This window comes from Pseudonaja textilis, chromosome 15, assembly GCF_049901715.1.
Source record: "Pseudonaja textilis isolate UNSWEBS1 chromosome 15, rPseTex1.2, whole genome shotgun sequence".
Classification (NCBI taxonomy): domain Eukaryota; kingdom Metazoa; phylum Chordata; class Lepidosauria; order Squamata; family Elapidae; genus Pseudonaja; species Pseudonaja textilis.
In genome coordinates, this window is record NC_142004.1 from 10,181,274 (window position 1) to 10,205,593 (window position 24,320).

A 24,320-nucleotide genomic window follows, 5' to 3' on the forward strand; every position below is an offset into this window, starting at 1 on the left:
ATTCAATTTCACAGCTACTACAATTGTTGGCGGAGCAGGACAAAAATAGCCAGAGAAATGATTGGAGCCTGAGAGAAGGGCCTCCTTATCAGTCAACAGGAGTGCTGATTTGTCATCAATTTATCAGGTACTTAAGGAGCTGAGGGTGTAGTAGCACCCTCAATCTATGACTTAATAGCCAGCCATCAACACCCTAATTAACAACTAAAAGTTACACACAACCAGGCACCATATAAATACAGTAATATGTAAAACAGTCCATTACACATATTCTGGAGAGACAGAAGTTCCCAAAAGCTTGGAATAATAAAACCTAAAGCCATCTCCAGTTAGATCCTTGCAACAATATTTGCACCTCATGGCAATCTTAGAGGTAGCTTGGCAAGTGTTTAAACCTCCTGCTGCACAATTTAGACAAAAGCGAATAGCAACAGGATCAGGAACCATAATTGTTATGACATATTCTCCACAACTTCTGCATCAGGAGGGGGTGGGGGGGAAATGGAATTGGGGATCTGTCAAAAGGAAAGAGCTTTTATGTCACATAAATTAGCCTCCGCTACTTCAGAATGACATCTTCTTGTCAGACTGATGGCTTGCTGTCGTCAGTGTCACTGATGTGTCCCCAGGGAGCACTTCACCAGCGGTATCACCCCAAAGCAGGTGTCGTAAATTAAGTCCTGAACACTTTCGCTCACGCAAAATTGAGGAGAATCTGATTAGAGCGCCGGTGTGCGGAGCAGAGGGAATCTCACGGTTGATTGCAGCTCCTTGGAAGAGCAGATCCAATAACTCCAGCTGCAACTTCCGGCACATTTGGAGGGCTGGGTCAAGTTAAACAATACAATGAGCTTAGGTGGGAGGAGTGACTCTTGGGAGCCGTAATTAGGGCGGAGTTAGGATTTGGCCATGGAGGGTTCTCAAAATATTAGTAGAAAATTCTTTTCTTTCTTTCATTCTTTTTCTTTCTTTCTTTCTTTCTTTCTTTCTTTCTTTCTTTCTTTCTTTCTTTCTTTCTTTCTTTCTTTCTTTCTTTCTTCCTTCCTTCCTTCCTTCCTTCCTTCCTTCCTTTCCTTTTCCCCTTTCTTCCTTCTTCTTTCCTTTCCCTTCCTTTCTTCTTTCCTCTGCTTTCCTTACTTCTTTCCTTTCCCGTCTTACCTTCTTCCTTTCCCGTCTTTCCTCCCTCCCTTCCTTTCCCTTCCTTCCTTCCCTCCCTCCCTTTCTTTTCTTTTCCCCTTCCTTCTGTCTTCCTTCCTTTCCTTTCCCATCCTTCCTTCTTTCCCCTGCCTTCCTTCCTTCCTTCTTTTCTTTTCCATCCTCCTTCCTTCCTTCCCTCCCTCCCTCCCTTTCTTTCCTCTTCCCCCTTCCTTCCTACTTGCTCCCTCCCTTTCCTTTCCCTTCCTTCTTTCTCCTGCTTTCCTTCCTTCCTTCCTTCCTTCCTTCTTTCCTTTCTTCCTTCCTTCCTTCTTTCCTTTCCCATCCTCCCTCCCTTCCTTTCCCTTCCTTCCTTCCCTCCCTCCCTTTCTTTTCTTTTCCCCTTCCTTCCGTCTTCCTTCCTTTCCTTTCCCATCCTTCCTTCTTTCCCCTGCCTTCCTTCCTTCCTTCTTTTCTTTTCCATCCTCCCTCCTTCCCTCCCTCCCTCCCTTTCTTTCCTCTTCCCCCTTCCTTCCTACTTGCTCCCTCCCTTTCCTTTCCCTTCCTTCTTTCTCCTGCTTTCCTTCCTTCCTTCCTTCCTTCCTTCCTTCCTTCCTTCCTTCCTTCCTTCCTTCCTTCCTACTTCCTTCCTCCCTTTCCTTTCCCTTCCTTCTTTCTCCTGCTTTCCTTCCTTCTTTCCTTTCTCATCCTCCCTCCCTTCCTTTCCCTTCCTTCCATCCCTCCTTCCTTTCCTTTCCCTTTCCCTTCCTCCCTTTTCTTTCTTTTTTCCTTCCTTCCTTCCTTTGTTCCTTCCTTCGTTTCTTTCTCCCTTCCCTTCCCCGCCCTCCTCCTCGTACTCTAGAAGCAAAGACACGCTTGCAAGGATTCCAATAGTTAACAGAGAAGAGCATTTGAATCTTGGCCCACTGAGGTGGACACAAGACAAGCCAATACATGGGCTGCTCTTCTGAGAAGTCAAGGAGGGCTGGCATCAGGATTTCCAGGCCCAGAGACAAATCCACTCGTCTCCTTTCCCAGAGGACAACCTCTTGGCTCCTTTCTGGAGCACCGTCTTCCAATCTACTTCATCAAGATCAACTAAGCAGGCATCAGAGGTCAAGAGCGCCACGCCATCCATTATGGGCGAGAGGACATGGCACATTTCAGTAATTAGAAAAGAACAACAAGGGATGAAATTAATGGGATAAACAAGCACGAAATTAGGCAATTATAGGCAGCTTCCCTGATGGGGCTTATCACCTCAACTTGCTTGGCAAGGGGTAGGAAAGGAAAAGACCAAACACTCCAGATGTAAAAATGAGAGCCAGGATTCGAACAGTTGCCTATAAAAATTGGGTCCTGGATTTTCAATTCCCCAGATAATTTCTTTCTTTCCCAGCTACCTTTCCTAGGTTTATCAACAGCCTTAAGGAACCCATAAGGAAGGTTCACTAAAACGGATAAGCAAATATTATTATTAATATAGGATCATTATTAATGTTATGAATATTATTATCATGGTGATTATTACTTCTTAAAACTAACTGTACCCAGATAACACACTGTTTACGTAGACATCGATCTTTTTCTGTTTAATTTTTTTAAAAAAACAGCCTTTTTTTTAAACTAAGGATCTCACTATTACACAGGTGTTCTTCGACTTATGGCCAGTTAGTGACTGTTCAAAGATATGATGGACCCCGTCCCCCCAAAAGATACTTACAAACTGGATTAAAAGTTCCAATGGCTGCCTTCCCCCCAAAAGTCACATGATTGCATTTTGAATGCTTGGCAACTAGCTCACATTTATGGCAGTTTGCGGTGTTATTTCCCCGCAATTTATGATGTTTTTGGCAGAAACTGATGTTTGCTTTCTGTGGATGGGGAAAAAATAACTCCAATCATTGCAGATAGTGTGTTTGCTTAACAAATGCATTACCACTAACTTGCTTAACAATCGCTGCAAAAAAAAGGGGGGGGTGGAAAGAGTCATAAACTCAAGTCACATAGGTGTCTCAGCTTACAGCCATCAGGACATAAGATGGAAAGTCTGGACTCCATTGTGGTTGTAAGTCAAGGACGACCTGTGTATGTTTTATACGCATGTTTCCAAATGTCCACAAAACATGTCTGTATTATTCAAAAACCCACATGGTAATGGTGGGATTCAATTTTTTACTACTGGTTCTGTGGGCGTGGCTTGGTGGGCGTGGCAGGGGAAGGATATACTGCAAAATCCCCATTCCCTCCCCACCCACTAACCTGCTTTGCAGCTCCATTCTCCTGTGCAGGGCAACCCAAAAAGATCCAGCCAATCAGCTGTGGGTGTGGCTTGGCTTGGTGGGTGTAGCAGGGGAAGGCCATACTGCAAAATCCCCATTCCCTCCCCACCCCACTAACCTGCTTTCCAGCTCTGTTCTCCTGTGCTGGGCAACCAAAGAAGACCCAGTCGATCTGCTGGGACTCAATGGGAGGCAGAGAAGAGATGGGCTTGGGGCCTGTCAAAGGTGATATTTGCCGGTCCTCCAAATTACTCAAAAATTCCACTACCAGTTCTCCAGAACCGGTCAGAACCGGCTGAATACCACCTCTGCTACATGCATGCGAACCAGACAGTTCCACAAGTCTAGAAACACAGCCATTCCCTTGTTTTGCAAAGGTAGTAATATGATCAGGCACCTAATTCTTTTTTAATAGCATTTCCCGAGATGTTTAAACTTGGTGCTCAGTCACACCTGAATAAGCCAGGTTTTTTTTAAAAAAAGGAATTAAAAACTCAATTAACACCACGAAAGGTCCACAGAACGTATCTTGACACGTCCCTCGTTGCCATAATGATGTGATGAGAGGAAGGGAGGAGAAATCCAAGCAAATCATAGAACTTGGGAGTGTGAAAGAAAGCGTTTTGGGTAAGAAGCAAAGATCAGCAGCTGAATCGTGCAGCAACGGAAGAAGTTGGAATGACATCTCCCACTCAGTTCAAGACCTCTTCATTCCCTATGTCAATTTGAATCAGATAATCACATAATTAACTGATCGGTCCCCCGTGGTGACAGACATCTACACTGGAGAGAAAGCCTGGATGAAAATAATAAGTTTTGTCACCATACCAGTGTCAACGCATGCACTTCTCTGTGTCAATGAAAAGAGGCATTAGTTGCTGTTATCATCTTACCTCATGAAGGAATGAGAACTTGGCATGTTTGCACACTATATTTAGACCTGGCTGGGATTAACAATGGTATTAAATTTGTTAGCTGATGTGACTTAGATGTTCAGGGGGGTGAATGGGTGACTCTTATACTACCAGGACATCCTTGGCTTCGATAAATGCACGTTGGTTTCAGTAAGAATGAGAGGAGAGGTAGCAACAAAGATAATGCCTGCAGAAACAGGATGGATGGATGGATGGACGGATGGGTGGATGGATAGATATATTCATACATGCTCTCATTAATACAGATATACCTGCAAAATGTATACAGTGGTACCTTGGTACTCAGCTGTTTTGAAACTCATCGAATTTATTATTCAAAACATTTATTACTCAAAACATTCTGAAGTGAGAATTTTGCCCCAGTACTCATCATTTATTTGATATTTAATACACAATGTAGAACTTGTCGGTGTTGGCTGCTTTATGACTCACTACATTATTCCTTGTGGGAAAAAATTATTTAGTACTCATCATTTTTGGTTCTCATCATGCCTCCTGGAACCAATTAGCATTGAGTGCAGATGTACCACTGTGGGTGAGTGGATGGATGGAGATGGATAAATAGATAGATAGATAGATAGATAGATAGATAGATAGATAGATAGATAGATAGATAGATAGATAGATGCAGAAGAGAGTAAGAGCGAGTGAGAGAGATGAATAGATAGATGGATGGATGGATAGTCAAATTGGAGCTATCCATTTTGGAATTCATATTGACTCTTCCTTGCCTGTGAGGTCCTTGATGCTTTCTGAACTTGCTTGTTTTCTTGTTGACATTTCATTACCCAACTAGGGAACATCATCAATGCTAATGTTGCTAATGTTAAGTATGATGGTGATAGCACTCCCTGCTAATTATATTTAAAAGCAGGAGAGAAGGTGTGTCCTCCATGAAGGTTCTAGAGATAGTGACATACATCATCCAGGGGTTGGTTAAGTAAATTGTTGATTTATAAGACAGTTTCAGCCTTTGATAAGCATCAGACTAAACCATCCCTGGGATGTTTCCAGTTTCAAGAAGCAGCCTTACCTTGAGGACATCTTCATCAGCCGATTTGCATTCAGTGGAGCTGGAGATGTCTCTGATGGATCCATCTTCTTCAATGGCAACCACTTTCACAGGGATGGACACTGGCTTGCCTGTCAGGATGGCTGTGTTGAGGATCTCTGTATCCTATTCAGGCATACAAAGAAGGAAACGAAAGTCCATAAAGGAAGCACCATCAGAAGAGTTAAGATGAAGCAGAGACATAGTTAAGGCCCCTCTATCCAATTTTCATCCTCACAATAAACTTGTAGAACACCTATTGTTCATAATGAAGGTGAGATTCAACCTCAGTATCGTTTGGTAGAAATCATAAAGATCTGGAGATCTTTCCTGCAAGATCTTTGCTAAGTCCAGCAGTGCCCTCAACAATCTGGGATTCTCAACACCACCAGAAAGGAATGGGTGAGATGTTTTTAAAAAACCTGTCGTGCCAGAATCAGAAACTAGGTGTTCGAAGTAACTTCTCCCAATTCTGCATCCATCCACTGATGGAAGGATGCAGAATTCCACTGAGCTGGACCATAGTCCTTTTAAGTCTCATCTCATGTAGAAATGGTCTTTCCCCTGTCATATTTCCACCACCCGGGCAAGCCTGAAGCTGATCTGGCTGTGGCCGGTCCCTTTTCGTGGGGGCTTTTGTTTCTTTCTTTTTTTATATAAAAATATCTTTATATTGTACATTTTTCTTGTAGTGCATTTTCACTCTTGCTGTATCCCATCCTTTTTAAATATACATCATGTTATACACCCTGGTTATAACCAATATTCTCTTAATCATACATTTATAGTCCCTTTTAAGTGCATACTGTTGTACGTCATAGTTATAACCTTTATTTTCATACTTTTGTATAATTATCTCACTCCTTTCCCCTCTCTACTTCCCTCTCTTTCCTTCTCCTCCCTTTTCCTCTTCTCCTCTCCCCCCTCTTCTCTCCTCTTCTCTCCTTCCCTCTCCTACTCCTCTCCTCCCCTCCATTTCCCTCTCTCCTTCCCTCTCCTTCCATTCTCCTTCCTTCTCCTTTTCCCTTGGCTTTTCTTCCTTCTTCTCTACCCCTTTCCACTCCACTCTACTTCCCTCTCTCCCTTCATCTTTTCATTTCCCTTTCCTTTCATCTTTTTATTTTCCTTATTTTATATAAATTTCCATTTCCAAATACAGGGTATTTTCCAGGTATCTCTCTTTCAAGAATGGGAGCTTTTGTTTCTGTCGGGGTTTATTCTCACATGGCTTCAAGTTGACCCAGTTTGGAGTTGAAGGGGGAGAGTAGAGAGTAAAGAGATGGAGTTTTACAGCCAGAACAACATAGCTCTCTTATGAGTCAGAGACATTCCAATGGCTGGCTGGCCAGAGGAGGAGGAGGAGGAAAGAAGTCACCAAGCAACCAGCCAGTATCCCGATTGGACAATGTGATATACTGTTTTGAGAAAACAAGAAACTTTTAATGTAGTAGAAAGCGTGGGAACCTTCAGTTCTGGCTTTCCACCAGTTTGTGCCAAGATGATGTGTCTGAATAAACCTGTTCTTTCAGGAACCAGATTGCCTCGAAGTTCTGTTTGTGATGGGTACATTAATTGGAACCTGACATTTGGAATATTGAAGTTATTGCGAGACTATGAATAATTCTCAAAAAAAAAATTAAATAGTAGTATTTAGGGACTATAAATACAGGGAGCAAAGAAATGTTATTTGTGTTTAAATGAATTAATGGGAAAATGAGAAATGGGTTACGAAAAGAGACTAACATAGTTGAAGTTGGAAGATTAGAATTACACATATTTTTGTATTATTACTGTTGTTTAAAAAAGATGTGACCCAGTCAATGCAATGCCCACAAAATATGTATGTTTATATTGAAAAATAAAAAAAAAACATATTTGAAAAAATAATAATTGGAACCTGACACACCATCCATGGACAATAATGCTAGTTTATTTCCCATATCAGTAGGATTCAGGATTACACAGGGCAGTTTCTCCAGGTTGCCTTTAAACCTAATCCTTGTGATTCTTTGGGACCAGATTATCTCTCAGCCTTAGATTGCTGAAATGGCAGAATGATCACTGGCTTCCTATCTCTCTTATTCTTTGATTTCTAAATTCCCCATTGCAGAAGTTTACCATCAAACTTTTCCCTTCTGTGCCGAAACAACAACTCAGCAAGCAAATCCCACATTCTCTTCTTCCAATCATTGTGGTACCAACAACAACACCGGGGATACCAATTACTAATTTAAAAACACATATATTTTCTGCTTCATCGACAAATGTCACTTGGAGATGTTCTCAGGGCCATGAAGTCATAGATATATATATTTTTCCTCCCAACGTTCTGAAAAGCTATCGATGCTTTTTCCTCGACACATTCTCAGATGCAGCCTGCTAATGAGTCCATTAACAGGGAATTCATTGACACATCACCATGGATGCGATTTGATTAATTACGGCAGCTCCCTGCTCTCATCAGGACGTAGGCAGAGGATGAGAGGTGCAAAATGAAGGACAAGAATCCTTGATAAAAACTTGAATTAAGGCATTTGATCCGGGAAAGCAATATTTGCAATTAAGGCACGGGAACTGGATCTCACGGGGACTAACGATTCTTTTGCAACTCGCTACAGCCCTATCGGTGGCTACAAAAAAAAGAAAAAAAAAGGAAGAACACTCTATTTCAAGTGCCATCTGCCACTGGAATGGGGGAATCAACCCATCCAGCCTATTAAAGTTGGAAAAGAAACAGCCTGGTTTATAAGAGCGCATTGACTCGCATGCCAAGCCGGGCTCCGTTGTGGCATGCGTTGCCACAACAAACAAGGTCCTTGACATGCATCGCTCTTCGGAATAGAAGTCTGGACCAAACATTTGCAAGAGATGCATCCAGAAAGAGGCTGACATTTTGAGGAGGAGGCCCACAAATAAAGACAAATTGCCAATACGTTTGGCAATCTTTTCCACGTATGAGCGCATAACTATATGTGGATGCCTATGTGTGTATATATATCACTGTAACGGCTATAGATATGTGCATCTATGTGTGCGGGTGTGCATATATTGGATTAGATTAACAGAATTATAGGTCATCTAGTATTAATTAATACAGTTGAGTGAGTCCAGAAGTATTTCACGAGAAGAGTCCTACACTCCTCTGCTCGCAACAGAATATCCTTCACCATTGGGCTTGAAATTTTAGGCTTGGGCAACCTAGAACTATGCCGCCTACGGTTAGACTTAAGCCTAGTACACAAAATTATCTGCTACAATATCCTACCAGGTAATGACTACTTCAGCTTCAACCGTAACATTACAAGAGCACACAACAGATACAAACTCAATGTAAACCACTCTAAACTTGATTGCAGAAAGTATGACTTCAGCAACTGAGTAGTCAATGCCTGGAATGCGCTACCTGTTACATCCTCAAACCCCCATTCCTTTAACCTCAAACTATCCACTATTGACCTCCCCCATTCCTAAGAGGTCTGTAAGGGTTGTGCATAACTGCACCATCCTGCCTACCATCCCTGTCCTATTGTCCCCATTTATTTGTACCTATTTCCTGTATTCTTTCCGCTACGGGTTCTCCAGAACTGGTCAGAACCTGCTGAATATCACCTCTGCTTCCTTTCCTTTTGTTCCTCTCTTCCTTCCTCTTTCCTTCCTCTCTTCCATTCCTTTCCTTCCTTTCTTCCTTCCCCTTTAGTGGTGGTATTCATTTTTTTTATTACTACCGGTTCTGTGGTTATGGCGTGGCTTGGTGGGCATGGCTTGGTGGGTGTGGTAGGGGAAGGATACTGCAAAATCTCCATTCCCTCCCTACCCCACTAACCTGCTTTCCAGCTCGGTTCTCCTGTGCAGGGCAACCAAAGAAGACCCAGCCAATCAGCTGGGACTCAGGAGGCAGAGAAGAGATGGGGGCGGGAACAGTCAGAGGTGGGATTTGCCAGTTCTCCGGACTACTCAACATTTCCGCTACCAGTTCTCCAGAACTTGTCAGAACTGGCTGAACACCACCTCTGCCCCAGTCACTGTGCGTTGTTTTGTTGGGCTGTTCTAGGAATACCTCTGTGGAAGACATTCAGGGAGATGCTTCCTAAATAGTCATAATTTCTGTAGCTCTAATGCTGTCCAGTTTACGATGTTCACATGACACATTAAACTTAAGTCTCCTGTTGACCCAGCTAAGCACATCCTCCGAACATAGATGCTACACAATAGCTTTATATCTTAGCTAGCAAATAAAAGGTCCACTTGGATCCTTGGTTCCTCCACTTTAAAGGGTTTAGGGAAGAGTTGCCAAGATGCTGGACACACGAATAGCTTCCTCTGTTGATCATATCCCGGGTTCTGCTACTCTGATCAACGGGAGCCCATTATCTTCACAGGCACTGAAACCCACATTTTGTGTTCCTTTCACGTGCGCTCCCTGCAATCTGCACATCATTTCCACCCCGCCCCATGCAGAAATATGTGGTTTAGCATTTGATTTCCAAAGGATTTAAACATCTGGCTCCAGGCTGCGGATAAATAGGGATGAGCTTTGAAAAGAAGAAGGGTACAAGAAAGGAAAACAAGGCATTCTTTGCTCCACATCGCGGAGGATGCGTACCAGATGTTTCGCGCCTCTTTTTGCTCTTCTCCACCCCACTCCCCAATGCATTATGTTCATCAGGACTTAGGGGGTTTATCCCTTCCCAGCTGACATCTGGCACAGAGAGGACAAGGTTTTTCTTTAAAAAGAAGACGAAGAATGCAAAAGAGGAAATGCCTTGCCATCAGTGGGATTGTTGTTCGCCCGTTTTAATATAGTGGCAGCACAATAAAGAAGTTAGATCTGCATTTCTGTAAAATATTAATATGTTTCATTATCCAGGCATCCAGAAAGCATCATATTTACTCCCCAAGCAGGTTGGTCTCCTTCCTTCCCTCCCTTCTACTTCCTCCATCCCTTCCTCCTTCCTTTCTCCTTCCTTCCTTCCTTCCTTCCCTCCCTCCTTCTTTCCCTTCCTCCCTCCTTCCCTCCGTCCCACTTCCTCCCTCCCTTCTCCTTCCTTCTTCCCTCCCTCCCTCCTTCCTTTCTCTCTCCCTCCCACCTTCCTCCCTCCCTCTGCTCCTTTCTTCCTCTCCTTCCTTCCTTCTTCCTTTGTTCCTTTGTTTCAATCTCTCTCCTTCTAACTCACACACTGTTTCTCATAGACACACACACACACACAAGTGGTATAGGGAGATAAGTAGTACAAATGGAAAGATTATATAGTTCTGCATTTGGCTCCACATGAAAATGGAAAAAGATTGGCTATGACTCATCCTCTCTTTTAAATGAAGTTCACAGAAGTTCTACCTAACTTACAAGACTCTCTCCAGACAGTCTGCCTTTCCCTGGGAACAACCAGGTTTCATGGAACTGCCTCTTGCTCAGGGACTCCAGGCTAGGTCCCCGCTTGACCTGGCTGGCAGTTTCCCGACAGGATTCCGCCAAGGTAAGGAAAGGGAGCTGCTTGTTAGAACACTTTCTTGAAATGCAGACATTTCTCTAAAAGCTTTCAGGGTTCGGACAGGGGAACATCCAGGCAAGAGGATATCATTGAACAAGCTTGGCGAGGATTCAAACCAGTTAGGAAGATGGATAATATGAGCAGCAGAGCTCTGAACAGCATGCGAGTCAGACTTTGAGATGCTGGAATCAAGTATCATGTCATCTCAGTAGGCCGACAGATTGTTTTTACCAACAAACAAACACAGCCTTGATCTGCAAATCTAGGAGAGAGAAAAGAGAGGGAGGGAGGGAGGAGAAGAGAGGAAGTGTGTTGGGGGACCTATGGTGGAATTAGAAATGAATGCAAAGATTTTACCAAATAGTCAAGTCAAAATATTATTTTTGGTCTCTTGGTCTGGGCAAGATTCAGTTGGACATTTCAGAAGCCTTGAATGGATCCATCTGTCCCAAGTTGAAATTTAATTCAAAGCATTTTAGAGACCTGCAAGGCAGCTAGTCCTCAACTTACTGTCAGCCTTGGAAGCCATTTTTCTTGGAAGCTTCGAGGCTGCCACATTCAGTGCCTGGGAATTTGGGAGGGGGGATTTCATAGAGAGGTGGAAGATTAGACTCAACAACATTCCTTTCTCAGAGAGTCAAGGACATGTTGCCCTGCAGCTGGAAGGGAGTGACTGGAGGGATGTCTCCAGTTGGGGTAAAGATTTGATTGGACCATGTGATGGGCTGATGGACACAGGGGGGTGGATCTTGGATTTCTCTTTTGGGAAGGGAAAACTCGGAACTCTCATATTTGGGTTTTCCCAGATGCGACAACTCTAATAAAATGGAACTTTAGGGAAATGTTTATCTTGGAGTTTATTGGTTTGGAGTCATTTAGTTGGAACGCTGACGCTTACGGCATATCATTGAACCCATAATCCTTGCTTGGCTTTGTTCTGTCTATCCTGGCCTATCTCCTAACCCAGTTACCAACCAGCTATAAGACTTCTAAGGGTCGTTTTCCACCCACAGAATGGATAATGTTGCAAGCCACAAGGCAGATATCGGGGAAAGACCAAGGTTCAGGAAGTGGCACATAAAGAACATTCATGCTCTTTGAAAATGATCGACAGAGGGAAAAAATTTGAAAAGAAAAAGAAAGCAAACAGCAGGGATGTCCCAAAGGTTTTTTTTTTTTCAAGAAGCAACTGGACTTTCTGCTTTTTTTTCTCGGAAGACGTTTCGCTTCTCATCCAAGAAGCTTCTTCGGCTCTGACTAGATGGTGGGGAACAGAAGGATTCTTAGAAGCTTCTTGGATGAGAAGCGAAATGTCTTCAAAGAAAAAAAAAGGAGAAATTCCAGATGCCTCTCGAAAAAACACCTTTGGGACAACTATGGCCTGGATGACGGAGAATCTCCATGTACAAACAGCAGGGATTTTTAATAGAATATATTTGAAACGGAAGTGGGACGGAGATTAAATTCATGCATCCAGACTTTGCAGAAGACATGTCCCATAGATAAGTTAGAAATCACAACGAAACTATGTGGTCGGGCTTAGTTATTGGGAAGGAAAATAAGGGGGAAAAAATTGTGCCTCTGCCCATCAGCATCCATCGGTATTCCTCTGGCTAGCGTCCTGTCAGTGTGTGAGAGAGTTGAGGGCTGTTTGGAAACTGAAAGAGTATTTGCTGTGTGAGCAAGGAGGAGACAGCAAGGAGCCTGGGCGTGGCTTAGCTCAACTGTTCTGGACTAAAGCTGCTTGGTGCTGTGAAACTGAGACTCCTCTCCTCTGCTTGTGTTTTGCATTTGGAAGAGATTTCTTTTCAGGTGGGGAGGGGGAGTAGAACTCCTTAGCATCAGAGCGTAATAATAATAATAATAATAATAATAATAATAATAATAATAATAATGGAAATATTAATGGTGTGATGGTCATTTCGAAAAATCCTTTCTTAGTGAGCACCTAGAAGCCAAGATGAACATGCGTGCCAAAATTTCCAGTTTGTAGGCTTTACAGTACTGGAGATTTTGTGATGATGTGTGAGGGGCATTTTGCTTTTATATATGTAGATTAAAAAGCACACTTTGAACATGAATGTATCCCCCAGTCAGAAGGGAGAGGACCAGCCCTGTCCCGCCATAGTAATGACCTCTCTGCTTATTCCTCATTCTTCCCCTGAATGGGGCTGGATTAGTGCTTCGCCGGCCTCTTCTTAATTACAACTGTAACCTGCTAATGATCTTCCTTTGTTGTCTGAAGTCACCTACTTCAGATTCATCCTGGGCTCCATTAAAATTTAATACAACAGCAGGTCACAACAGAACTCGGAAGCCAATGACAGCTGCTTAATTAAAACCTAAAGCTGATTAGACCACCGAGAGGAAAACTCTAGAGGAAGAATGGAGAGTCACCGCAGGGAATAATGGCTTTATTTAAGCCTTTATGGGCACCTGAAGATGAACTGACTGTCAGGTGGCTGCTGCGGTCAAATGGGGCCAGGAGGTTCCTCCTTCCCCCACCCCCCCAAAAAAGAAGCTTTGTTCAAAATCCAATCCAAATGTCGATTGCTTCTCTTCTTCTCCATTAACACAATGGACGGATCAGCCAAGAATCGGGATTACCCACAGTATCTAAACAGAACATTAATGAAGCTACTCTATTAAATCAGCAAGCGTGGCACCAGGCCCAAGTGATCAGGGTTTATCAAGCGCTACTGGACAAGGGGAATTCTGCAGGAACCGTACCGACAACAGGTGGACTAGTGGCTTTGTACAAAGCTGGCAAGATGGACCTCAACCTAACCCACAGCAACCAGGATTAGCTTTGGAGCAGTAAATCAAAATGGCATAGATGCAGAAGGACTAAGGGCCAAGTTCTGATACCTCCCCGCAAAAAACACTAGGAAGAAAAACACTCTATCAAATAAGATTAGATTACAGTAACAGAATTGGAAGGGACCTTGTAGGTCATCTAGTCCAACCCCCCCACCCAAGCAGGAGACCCTGCCCTACTCCATTTCTGACAAATGGCAGTCCAATATCTTCTTGAAAGCCTCCAGCGATGAAGGTCCTGTGACAATTGAGCATGGGGTTACTTCATAGTTCATTGTACTGAAACCGCGGGAAAAGATTTAGAATTGGTTTTCCATCGAAGCCGTGCCGATGTGAGGTACTCAGTGAAGATCTTTGAGAAGGAGCCCAGTCTCAAGTTCGTGATTTGCCTTGACAACTACCATACTTACAAAGACATCTCCTGGTGTGACAACTTGAAGAAGTCAATCAAATAGTGGTCTGATAAAAACCAGATAAAATTATTGCCAATCAAGAAAGAGAGCCGGAGACCTCTCCTATTTAGCCGGCAAATTCTACCACAACGTAAGATGGTGGGTTTTTTTTTTAACTTGAAATAGCTGGTGAAGAAGAGACCTAATGGATCTGGATTATTTATGTCTTACTCCTTAGAGAAAAATGGAATTCTTTCATGACTGTGACATCGACCTATTTCTGTTATGATGGGCCTTTCTTCTGTAAGGTGTGTGTCTAATGAAATGTAAATATGCTGTTTTGTCAACTCGCACAAATAATAGAGGAAGACATCCGTGTGCTTGTGTAGGGGGAGTGTGCGCTCAACTCCCTTCTTTTACTCGATTATTTCCTGCCCTCTGCTCCCCACTCCTGCACCCCTCACGTTCAAAGAGCAAAGCAACGTACATCTGTTAAAGAAGCTTAATATCTAAATTAGATGCTTTGCTAAAATGATAATAAGCCACCGTAATTTCTCTTTAGCGTACTTTCTCCTCTGGGCTGAATGGTGTTTTCAGGATTCAAATCAAACATATTAATGAAGGGCAATTTTGAGCAAAAAGTAAACACACAAAAAAAGCTATATTTATTTTTCTGCCACTCTGACCATTGTGAGCCGGAAGTGGTGTGTACACATTTTCAACTTGCCACTTTGGCCTCTGCGCTTAAACAATTTGCTCTCGCGTGCTGCCAAGATGCAGTTTAAAGGCTGCCACGTTTATTGCCAATAATTGGGGGAATTTATAAATGAGATTATGCATTCATGAAATGAAAAGAAACTTTTTTTTTCCCCCGTCCATGGTATGAAAGGGGAGGGGGGGCTATTTGGTTTAATTGCAAGGCATTAACTCTCGACGCACAGAGGCGACGAAGAAGCCAAAATTGAGTACCAACCAACAGGCTTGGCAGATTACCTACATGGCAACATCTATCTGACTTCAGCCAATTTTTGAAAACTCAGCAAACTCAGAATTGGTTAATACTTGAATGGAAGACCACTACAAAATCCTAGTTATGCAGGATAAACTAGGAACTCAAATAAAACCTGCCTGTGGAAGAGAATTAGAACACACCGTCAAGAAAACTAGAGATGTGTTCATGAAGTCATCAAGTGTTCAGATCGTTCTTTTCCAGAAAAAAAAAGAAAAAAAATATTGCAGAACCAGGATCCCTACTCAGGTGACCCTGAGGACACAGATAAACCTCCAAGTGGCCACAACAACCCTCTCAAAGGATGCCAATGACCGGCTGTCTGCAAATCCTTCCATTCCCCACCATCCAGTCAGAGCTGAAGAAGCTTCTAGGATGAGAAGCGAAGCGTCTTCAAAAGAAAGAAAAAATAAGAAAGTCCGATTGCCTCCTGAAAAAACACCTTTGGGACAACCATGACCTAGATAACTTAGACTCTCTACAGACTGTTGAGATCAGAATTAAGGACAAACCATCATTTTAATCATCTTTGTTTAGAAAAGATTTGATCTCCGAGATTGTTGAGACCTCTGGAAAGAATGACATGTCAGGGAGGGAGAGGAGAAAGCTTTGTTGTTTAAGTGTTCCCTTTATTTATTTATTTTTGAGCAGTGTATATTGGCCCTTAGAAGTGGTTAGGATTTTTTGAGGATAGAAACATCTTTCCAGAACTATTTTTGTCTACCTCCTCTTTAAGTTTCACTTCAACCCATTTGGAGTGGGGGAGCAGAGTGCAGTTCCCCCCAAAGTGCCAATTTCCCGGTTCAACACGTGGCTTTTTAGTTGCATTCTATACTGCAAAATTCCAAAATGTGCTGCTGGCTTGCGCAAACATCTCCCCCGTTATGAGAATTGCAGAAACATTTGGAATAGTTTTGTTCTCTATCCATCAGAATCGAGCTGGAAGGGGCCTTGGAGGTCTTCTAGTCCAGCCCCCTATACAATCTCAGACAAGTGGCTGTCCGGTCTCTTCTTAAAAACCTCCAGTGATGGAGCAGCCACAACTTCTGGTGGCAGGCTGTTCCACTGGTTGATTGTCCTCACTGTTAGGGAGTTTCTCCTTAATTCCAGGTTGCTTCTCTCCTTGGTTACTTTCCAACCACTGTTTCTTGTCCTGCCTTCTGGGCTTTGGAGAATAAGTTGCCCCCCCCCCTCTTCTTTGGGCAGCCCCTAAAACGTTGTAACGCTCCAATCATATCACTCCTAGTCCTTCTTTTCTCTAGAGTAGCCAAACCCAAAGCCTGCAACCGTTCTTCTATCAAACTTTTTCTTCTGTTTTGGGGTGACTCTGATCCTCTCATATTCTTTGCAAGAATCTCCCTCTTCCATCACCTTTATGGAGGAAGGTGGCCCAACCGTATTCTCTCTTTGCAGGCTTTATTTGCAGTGTAGGTTAATTGAGAGTATTCTGTGGCTAAATCAATTCCATTAGCCGGTGACTTCCACCTGAAATAATGCTGAAATAATGCTGCAATCTCCCGTTTGCTAGATCCACCTAAGGAAATATAATTGACCTCTCTCTTCTCTCTTTTTCTATCTTCTCTCTCTCGTGTCTCTATCTTCTCTCCCCTTTCTCTTTCTCCTTCTCTCTCTTACTTCTCTCTCCCTGACTCTCTTCTCCTTTTCTCTTCTCTCCTCTCTATTTTTCTCTCTTCTCTCTCTCTCCTGTCTCTCTCTTCTCTCCCCTCTTTCTTTCTTTCTTTCTTTCTTTTTCTTTCTTTCTTTCATTCATTCTCTTTCTCCTTCTCTCTCTCACTTCTCTCTCCCTATCTCTCTTCTCCTTTACTCTCTCTCTTTTCTCTCCTATTTTTCTCTCTTCTCTCTCTCTCCTGTCTCTCTCTTCTCTCCCCTTTCTTTCTTTCTTTCTCTTTCTCCTTCTCTCTCTCACTTCTCTCCCAGTCTCTCTTCTCCTTTTCTCTTCTCTCCTCTCTATTTTTCTCTCTTCTCTCTCTCTCTCCTGTCTCTCTCTTCTCTCCCCTCTTTCTTTCTTTCTCTTTCTCCTTCTCTCTCTCACTTCTCTCTCCCTATTTCTCTTCTCCTTTTCTCTCTCTTTTCTCTCCTCTACTTTTCTCTCTCTCTCTCTCTCCTGTCTCTCTTCTCTCCCCTTTCTTTCTCTTTCTCCTTCTCTCTCTCACTTCTCTCTCCCCATCTCTCTTCTCCTTTTCTCTCTCTCTCTTTTCTCTCTTTTCTCTCTTTCCTGTCTCTCTCTCTTTCTCTCTCCCCCTTCCTCTCTCCCTCCCTCTCTCTCTTGCTCTCAGTCTCTCTTTCTCTCTCCCTCCCTTCCTCTCTCTCTTGCTCTCATCTCTCTCTCTCCCTCCTTCTCTCTCTCTCCCTCCCTCTCTCTCTTGCTCTCAGTCTCTCCTCTCTCTCTCTCTCCTCCTCTCTTGCTCTCTCCCATTTAATATTAATCTTCTTCTTGCAAGATGAATCCTCCTCACCTGTTATACCCCAGAAGGTTCCCAATGGGAAGGCAAGTGGGGGAAATGTGACGCCAAGAAGGGCTGACCTTTCCTTGGGAAATTGTCACCTGCCGTATTTTGATGGTCCAATCTGTTGAAATGGAGCGCTCTCCATAATAACGCACCATTTGGACAAGCAAGTAAGCCAGGAAACCAGCAGGGAAGAAAACGCAGGAAGGTTGAGGTGGACCATCTGATCTCTTTTTAATTCGTCTTCTGTTCCACACACACACGCGCACACACCCCATAGTGAAACCTGTTTTGCTGAGTAAAAATGAAACGGGCAAATCTTTCGGTGGGCAGGTTTTGCCTTTACGCAGCTCCTTGAAACATTCGCTGCAAAAAAATGTGGACTATTTGTTTATTCAGTTTATAGGCCTCCTGAATCTCCCAGGGACCCTGGGCAGTTTCATAAAAAACAAGGAAACAGCATAAAAGATGTTTTAAAAGCGAAAATGGCAAAGATAAGAATCCTTCAGGACAAGAAAGAAGGTTTTAAAAGGTTTGCCAGAGGGAGAGAGAGAGAGAGCGAGAGAGAAGGAAGGAAGGAGAGAAGGAAGGAAGGAAGGAGAGAAGGAAGGAAGGAAGGAAGGAAGGAAGGAAGGAAGGAAGGAAGGTTGGTTAATGGAGGATGGAAGGAAAGAAGTTTAAAGAAAATGGTGAGAAAGAGAGGAGAGAGAGAATGAAGGAAAGAAAGGAAGGGACGGAAGGGAGAAAGAAAGAAAGAAAGAAAGAAAGAAAGAAAGAAAGAAAGAAAGAAAGAAAGAAAGAAAGAAAGAAAGAAAGAAAGAAAGAAAGAGGAGGGAGGGAAGGAAGGAAGGAAGGACAAGGAGGAGAAAGGGAGAAAGAAGGAAGGGAGGGAGGAAAGAAGGAAGGAAGGAGGGAAGGAGAAAGAGAGAAAGAGAAGGGAGGGAGGGAAGGCGGGAGAGAGGGAAGGAGGAAGGAAAGAAGGAAGGAGAAAGGGCAAAAGAGAAGGGAGAAAGAAGGGAGGGAGGAAGGGAGGGAGGGAGGAGGGAAGAAGAAAGAGAAAGAAGGTAGGAAGGGAGGGAGGGAGGAAGGAACTGGGAGCAAGATTCTGCCCTGTTACAATTGCGAGCTTAAACAAAACCAGCGCATCGCTTGGTCTCTCTCCGGATGGAGCCCCATAAAACCAGCGGGGAATATTGGCTGAGATGTTTTACTTGATCTCTCCTGCTGGTAGATGCTGTTATCAGGCCTTCCTTCACCCTCCCACCCACCCACCCCCGCTCTCTCTCTCTCTAATGCTAAACTAATCCAAAGTGAGAGGATGATCATGATAATTTGTTATTGATAGATATCTTGCTCTTCACGAGACAGATTCCCTAAGTGGTTTTTCCAAAAGCGGCACTGAAATGAAAACACGACCATCCCAATGTTGACAGGGCTGAAATAAGAAAAGGCGAAGGCCTGATAGGGAAATCAGTGTGGTGAGGGTTGGTGGGGGGCGAAAGTCCCCCCCCCCCCGGTTAAACCCTCTTCCTTTTTCATTCTCCCCCTCCCCTTCCAGCCTCCTGTGAACAAAATATTAATGTCAAAGCCTGGCTAACACGGAAGGTCAGGAAATCCTTCCAAAACCTGCTCTCTTTTTTTTGCTGCTGCTGCTGCTGCTGCACCAACTGGTTTTTATTTTATTTTTTCCTGGCTGAATGCATCTTTTTTTTACCTTTCTTTCTTTCCCCCGTCCCCTGTTTCTGGAGGCAGTTTATGAGAATCCTTTTTTTTAAAAAAAAAAAATTATATAATAATGATTATAATGATCCCGCCGGCGACATCCAGAGGGAAAAGCGCCAATGAAATCCAAAAGAATGCAGACGGTGCAAATTGACTTTGCAAGAATAGAGTGACTTTGCTCCCAGGGCAGATTTCGGATTGCATTATCCACCCCCGGAAACGACAGGTGTAAACACCGCCGCCCGCTTCTCAATCCCAGCCAGCCTTTTCCTTCCTCCTTTAGAACAGTCTTGCTTTCCATGGACATTTTCCTTTTTTCTCTTACTTACTTTCACTGCAAGTCTTCCACCTAATTGTTCAAGCCTATTTCTATGTTGGATTCCTTCCTTCCTTCCTCTCTTCCCTCCCTCCCTTTTCTTTCCTCCTCCCTCCCTTTCTTTCCTTTCCTTCCTTTCTTCCCCTCCTCCTCCCCCTTTCCTTTCCTTTCCTCCCTCCCTCCTTTCCTTTCCTTCCTTCCGTCCCTCCCTCTTTCTTTTTCCTTTCTTCCCCTTCCTTTCCTCCCCCTTCCGTCTCTCTCTTCCCTTTCCTTTCCTCCCCTCCCTCCCTCCCTCTCTCTTTCCCTTCCTTTCCTCCCCTCTTCTTTCTTTTCCTTTCCTCCCCATTCCTTTCCTCTCCTTTCCTTTCCTCCCCTCCCCTCCCTCTTTCTTTCCTGTCCTTTCTCCCTTCCTTTCTTTTTTTCCCCTTCTTTCCTTCTCTTTCTTTGCCTCCTCCCTTCTTTTCCTTTCCTTTCTTTCATTTACCTTCTTTCTTTCTCTCTCTCTTTCCCTCCCTCTCTCTTTTATGAAGGATAGCTTCTGTTCACTCCCAAGACTCAAGTTTATTATTATTATTATTTTCCTTACTGATTTTTTTTTCTCTGCAAAACATCAGTTATACTCATCCTGCTTCAGAGTTTGGTCTTCTGGACTTCCCTTCATTTATTTTTTTAAACCCAAGGATGAATTTGCACAATGGAATCAAGCAGAAGGCTTGCTTTTTCTGCATCCATCTCCATTTTTCTTTTAAAAGTGCATGCAATGTATATTCTATCCAAGATGATTGCATATAACTCGTTCCTAAGGTGTTATTGTTGATGTGTAAAGCGATACAATGCTTCAAAGGATGAAGCCTTGTGGCTTTCTCCAACGTGTTCAGCCCCCTCATTATCTTCGCTCCCTACACCAAGCTAAGCTTGGAAAGACAGGATGAAATAATTAAAAGGACGGGATGTGCTCTACACCAAACAGGCTTTGTGCCCAACACTGAAAAGCTATTCTATTGCCCAACTTCTTCCCTCGCTCTTTCCTCCAGCTACTTCAAACTCATGCTGGATCGTTGATAAAGCTAAAAAAATTAGCTCCCCCCCCCCCCACAAACACACACACAAACCCCCCTCGATGTGTGTTTCATCGATGATTAAACGAGGGCTTTTGGTTGTGTTGAATGCATCAAGGGGTAGATTGTCTTTTGTCTTTGAGCAAAACTTAAAAGCATGGGACAGAAAGCCACAGTCCAGAGAGGAAAACATGGGAGCCAGTCGGTTGAGTAAGACAAGGATGTATTCTGAGCCACGGTGGCGCAGTGGTTAGAGTGCAGTACTGCAGGGCTACTTCTGCTGCAGCCAGCTGCCTGCAATTTGGCGGTTCGAATCTCACCAGGCTCAAGGTCGACTCAGCCTTCCACCCTTCCAAGGTCAATAAAATGAGGACCCAGATTGTTGGGGGCAATAGGCTGACATTTGTAAACCACTTAGAGACAGCTGGAAAGCACTGTGAAGTGGTATATAAGTCTAAGTGCTATTGTTATTGTTCTTCCTTTCCTCCCTCCCTCCCTTCTTCCTTCTTTCCATGGTGGCTCAGCTGTTAAGAGTGCAGTACTGCAGACTACTTCTGCTGACTGCAATTTGGTATTCAAATCTCACCAGGCTCAAGGTTGACTCAGCCTTCCCTCCTTCCAAGGTGGGTAAAATAAATGAGGACCCAAATTACTGGGGGCAATATGCTGACTCCATAAACCACTTAGTGCTGTAAAGCACTGTAAAGCAGTATATAAGTCTAAGTGATATTACTATTCTCCGTCCTTATTTACTCAAACTAAATGATACACACACACACATACACACACATATATATATAATCAAAGGAAGCTTGTTTGGAAGAAAATGTATGTGCTATTAAAATTGGGAGTTAGACGTATCTATCATCTGTGCTGTGCTAATTGCACTATTCTGATGGAATGGAAGTGATTTGCAAACTTTAATAATGAGAGATGAGGAGCACAGTGGGAAAAAAATATGGGACTAATATAACGAAGGTCAAATTAGTGACAACAAGTATAGCAACCACCCTTAGAAAACTCTGGAGTGGTGAAGAGCATCTGCCTTTGATAATCAATGATCAACGTTCAAGATACTAGCAATCAAGAAATACGCTGCCAATTAGCGCATGGTAGGACAGCCATTAAGTCCTTGAGGGGGAAAATATTCATCTTCTGTGCTGCATTTATATCCAGACACATCAAAATGATGCAAGCAATGGTTTTCTCTGTGGCCTTCCATGAAATGGAAAGACAGAATTTGAAGGAACAAGGTAGGTGAACAATGATGTTGAGTATTCTTCTGGATGCCATAGACAACAAATGGATCGTAGATCTAATTGATCCGCCATTTTTATCTCCAAAGTCACTCTTTCAAGCTCCAAATGTAATCCTGAATCTAAATGGCCTAGCCCAAGCAAATAATACAGCCCTAGGAAGCCCCTCTTGCCATTCAGCTTATCACACATTCACGTTGTGGGGGTCCTTGGTGCCCTCTGAACTTAGTAGTTTTCTTGCTGGTGTTTAATTACCCAATCAAAGTAATGCCATCAGTACTAGAAGGGAGTGGGGTTTGCTCCCTCTTTGTATACTTTGCCCTTTCTGCCACTGATGATGTTACCTAGTTGGGTCATGAAAAGTCTGCAAGAAAACCCACCCAGCTCAGAGCACCAAGCACTCCTGTCAACAAACTCCATTCCCTTCCAGCACTGATGATATTATGTAGTTGAGTAGTGAAATATCTGCAAGAAAACAACCCTCAGGAAGCACCAAGGACCTCACAGGTCTCTTCCTCCTCCTCCTCCCTGCAAACCTCACTAGCACTGAGGATATTACCTAGTTGGGTAATGAAATGTAAGAAAACAAGCAAGCTTGGTGAACCAGGTCAGAAAGCACTAAGGACCCTAGGACAACTCGTAAAGCATTCCTATGCCTGTTTGAGAGCTGCCATAAACAGGGGGAGGGGAGGATATCTGAAGGAGCGGGGCAGCGGTTTAAAACCAGAAGTGCGTTCCACCATTATCTTAAAAAGATTGTATCTAAGCTACCGGATCTTCTGCCCCTGAAATCCTTAATTGGAGAACATGATTGATGACACCTAGCCCCGGTGCTTCATTGGAACATCTGATATATGATACACCCAGGGAGGATGGGAAAACAGGGTCACAGGTGACTGTAAATTACGTATGCCAGAGTTGGCTTCATAGAGGCTAAGGCCAGTCATATTGCTCTTAATAAATCTTCTGGATTCTGCTCAAGGCTCATTATTTAATTAGGGCAATCACCAGAAGGAGTTGTCCTCCTCCTCCCTGCATAACTCACTAGCACTGATGTTACCTAGTTGAATAATGAAATGTCTGTAAGAAAACAAACAAGCTTTGTGAACCAAGCTCACAAAATACTACGGACCCCACAGCTATCCTCTTCCTCCTCCTCCTCCTCCACCACCACCTCCTCCTCCTCCCTGCCTACTTAACTAGCAGTGATGATGTTATCTAGTTGGGTAATGAAACATCTGCAAGAAAACAACCAAGCTCAGAGAGCAATGACAACCTCACAGTTCAACCCAGAGCTATCAATATTCTCTCTTCTGTTGGTAACACACCGTAATTGTATGCAGGTAAGGCTGATGGATTTCAAGGAGGCCTATCAAATAAAACAGCGTTGGATTGCAATGCAAATCTGGGCATATTTATTCAGAAGTCTCGGGGCATAAGCTGATGTAAGCAAGTTTGGAGCTACAGCACTTGTCCATCCGAATAAACAGGAAGCTGCAGGAAAGAAGCCAAGAGATTCTTCATTCCTTGGGCATCGTCTGTCTTCTTTCTTAAGTAGAAGATGTTAAATGTTAACAGCATTTACTGGGGGTACTACAGATGGCTGAATTCACCCAGGATAAAATCCCAGAAGTCTTTGGGAAAATGTAACCCTTTTAGAAAGCTGTGTTTTGAAGTGCTTTCTAATACCAGCTGAAACAAGACATGAATAAATCCAAGAGAATAAGACAATAATGGCAGGCATGTCAACAACAGCTGGCTTACTGATGAAATTTAAATTCAACTCTGGTCCTATTGAGGGAGAAACCCAATACAGATCCTTAGAAAAGACCTAGAGAATTCAATAACAACCCTTGGGGGAATTATTCCTTGCCTATGTTCACCGATACATTGTTTGATCTCCTTATCTATCAGCATAAATGCTTTATCGTGTTGGAGATGTTAAAAGATCTTTTCCATTGCCAGATCTAAGGAGATTATCTAAAGCAGAGAGGTCAAAAACGCTGGTCAGGGAGTCAGATGCAGCTTAAAAGATCCTCCTTGATATATGACGTGTAGGTTCAATACAGACCAAAGCTCTAAACATGGTTTCTGGGCTTCAAATGGAGCGGCCAGATCTGCAGAGGATTTGGTGAAGGGACAAGAATCCAAGAGCTGGATGAAAGGAAAGAGAATTTCACTGAAACTTTAGGAGACAGAATCCAATAGAAAAAGCTCTTTCACTATGTAGGATCAAATTTCAGAGGGACAGGTGAAAATGTGTTATAGAAGTACCCCACTGGTCAGGTAGCTCTTGCCTTACAGATGCTGAGATTCCACCTTTTTCATCCATAAAACAAAGTAGAATAGGGTAACAGAGTTGGAAGGGACCTTGGAGGTCTTCTAGTCCAA

General features: G+C 43.3%; 1 protein-coding gene across 1 annotated transcript in view; it reads right to left on the bottom strand.

The window, feature by feature from the left end:
• Nucleotides 1-24,320, bottom strand: part of LOC113446513 (transmembrane protein 132B) — a 209,520-nt gene that overhangs the window by 19,289 nt on the left and 165,911 nt on the right. The window contains exon 5 of the mRNA XM_087913473.1: nt 5,385-5,528. Coding sequence (XP_087769599.1) covers nt 5,385-5,528 — 144 coding nt within the window. The remainder of the gene's footprint in view (nt 1-5,384; nt 5,529-24,320) is intronic.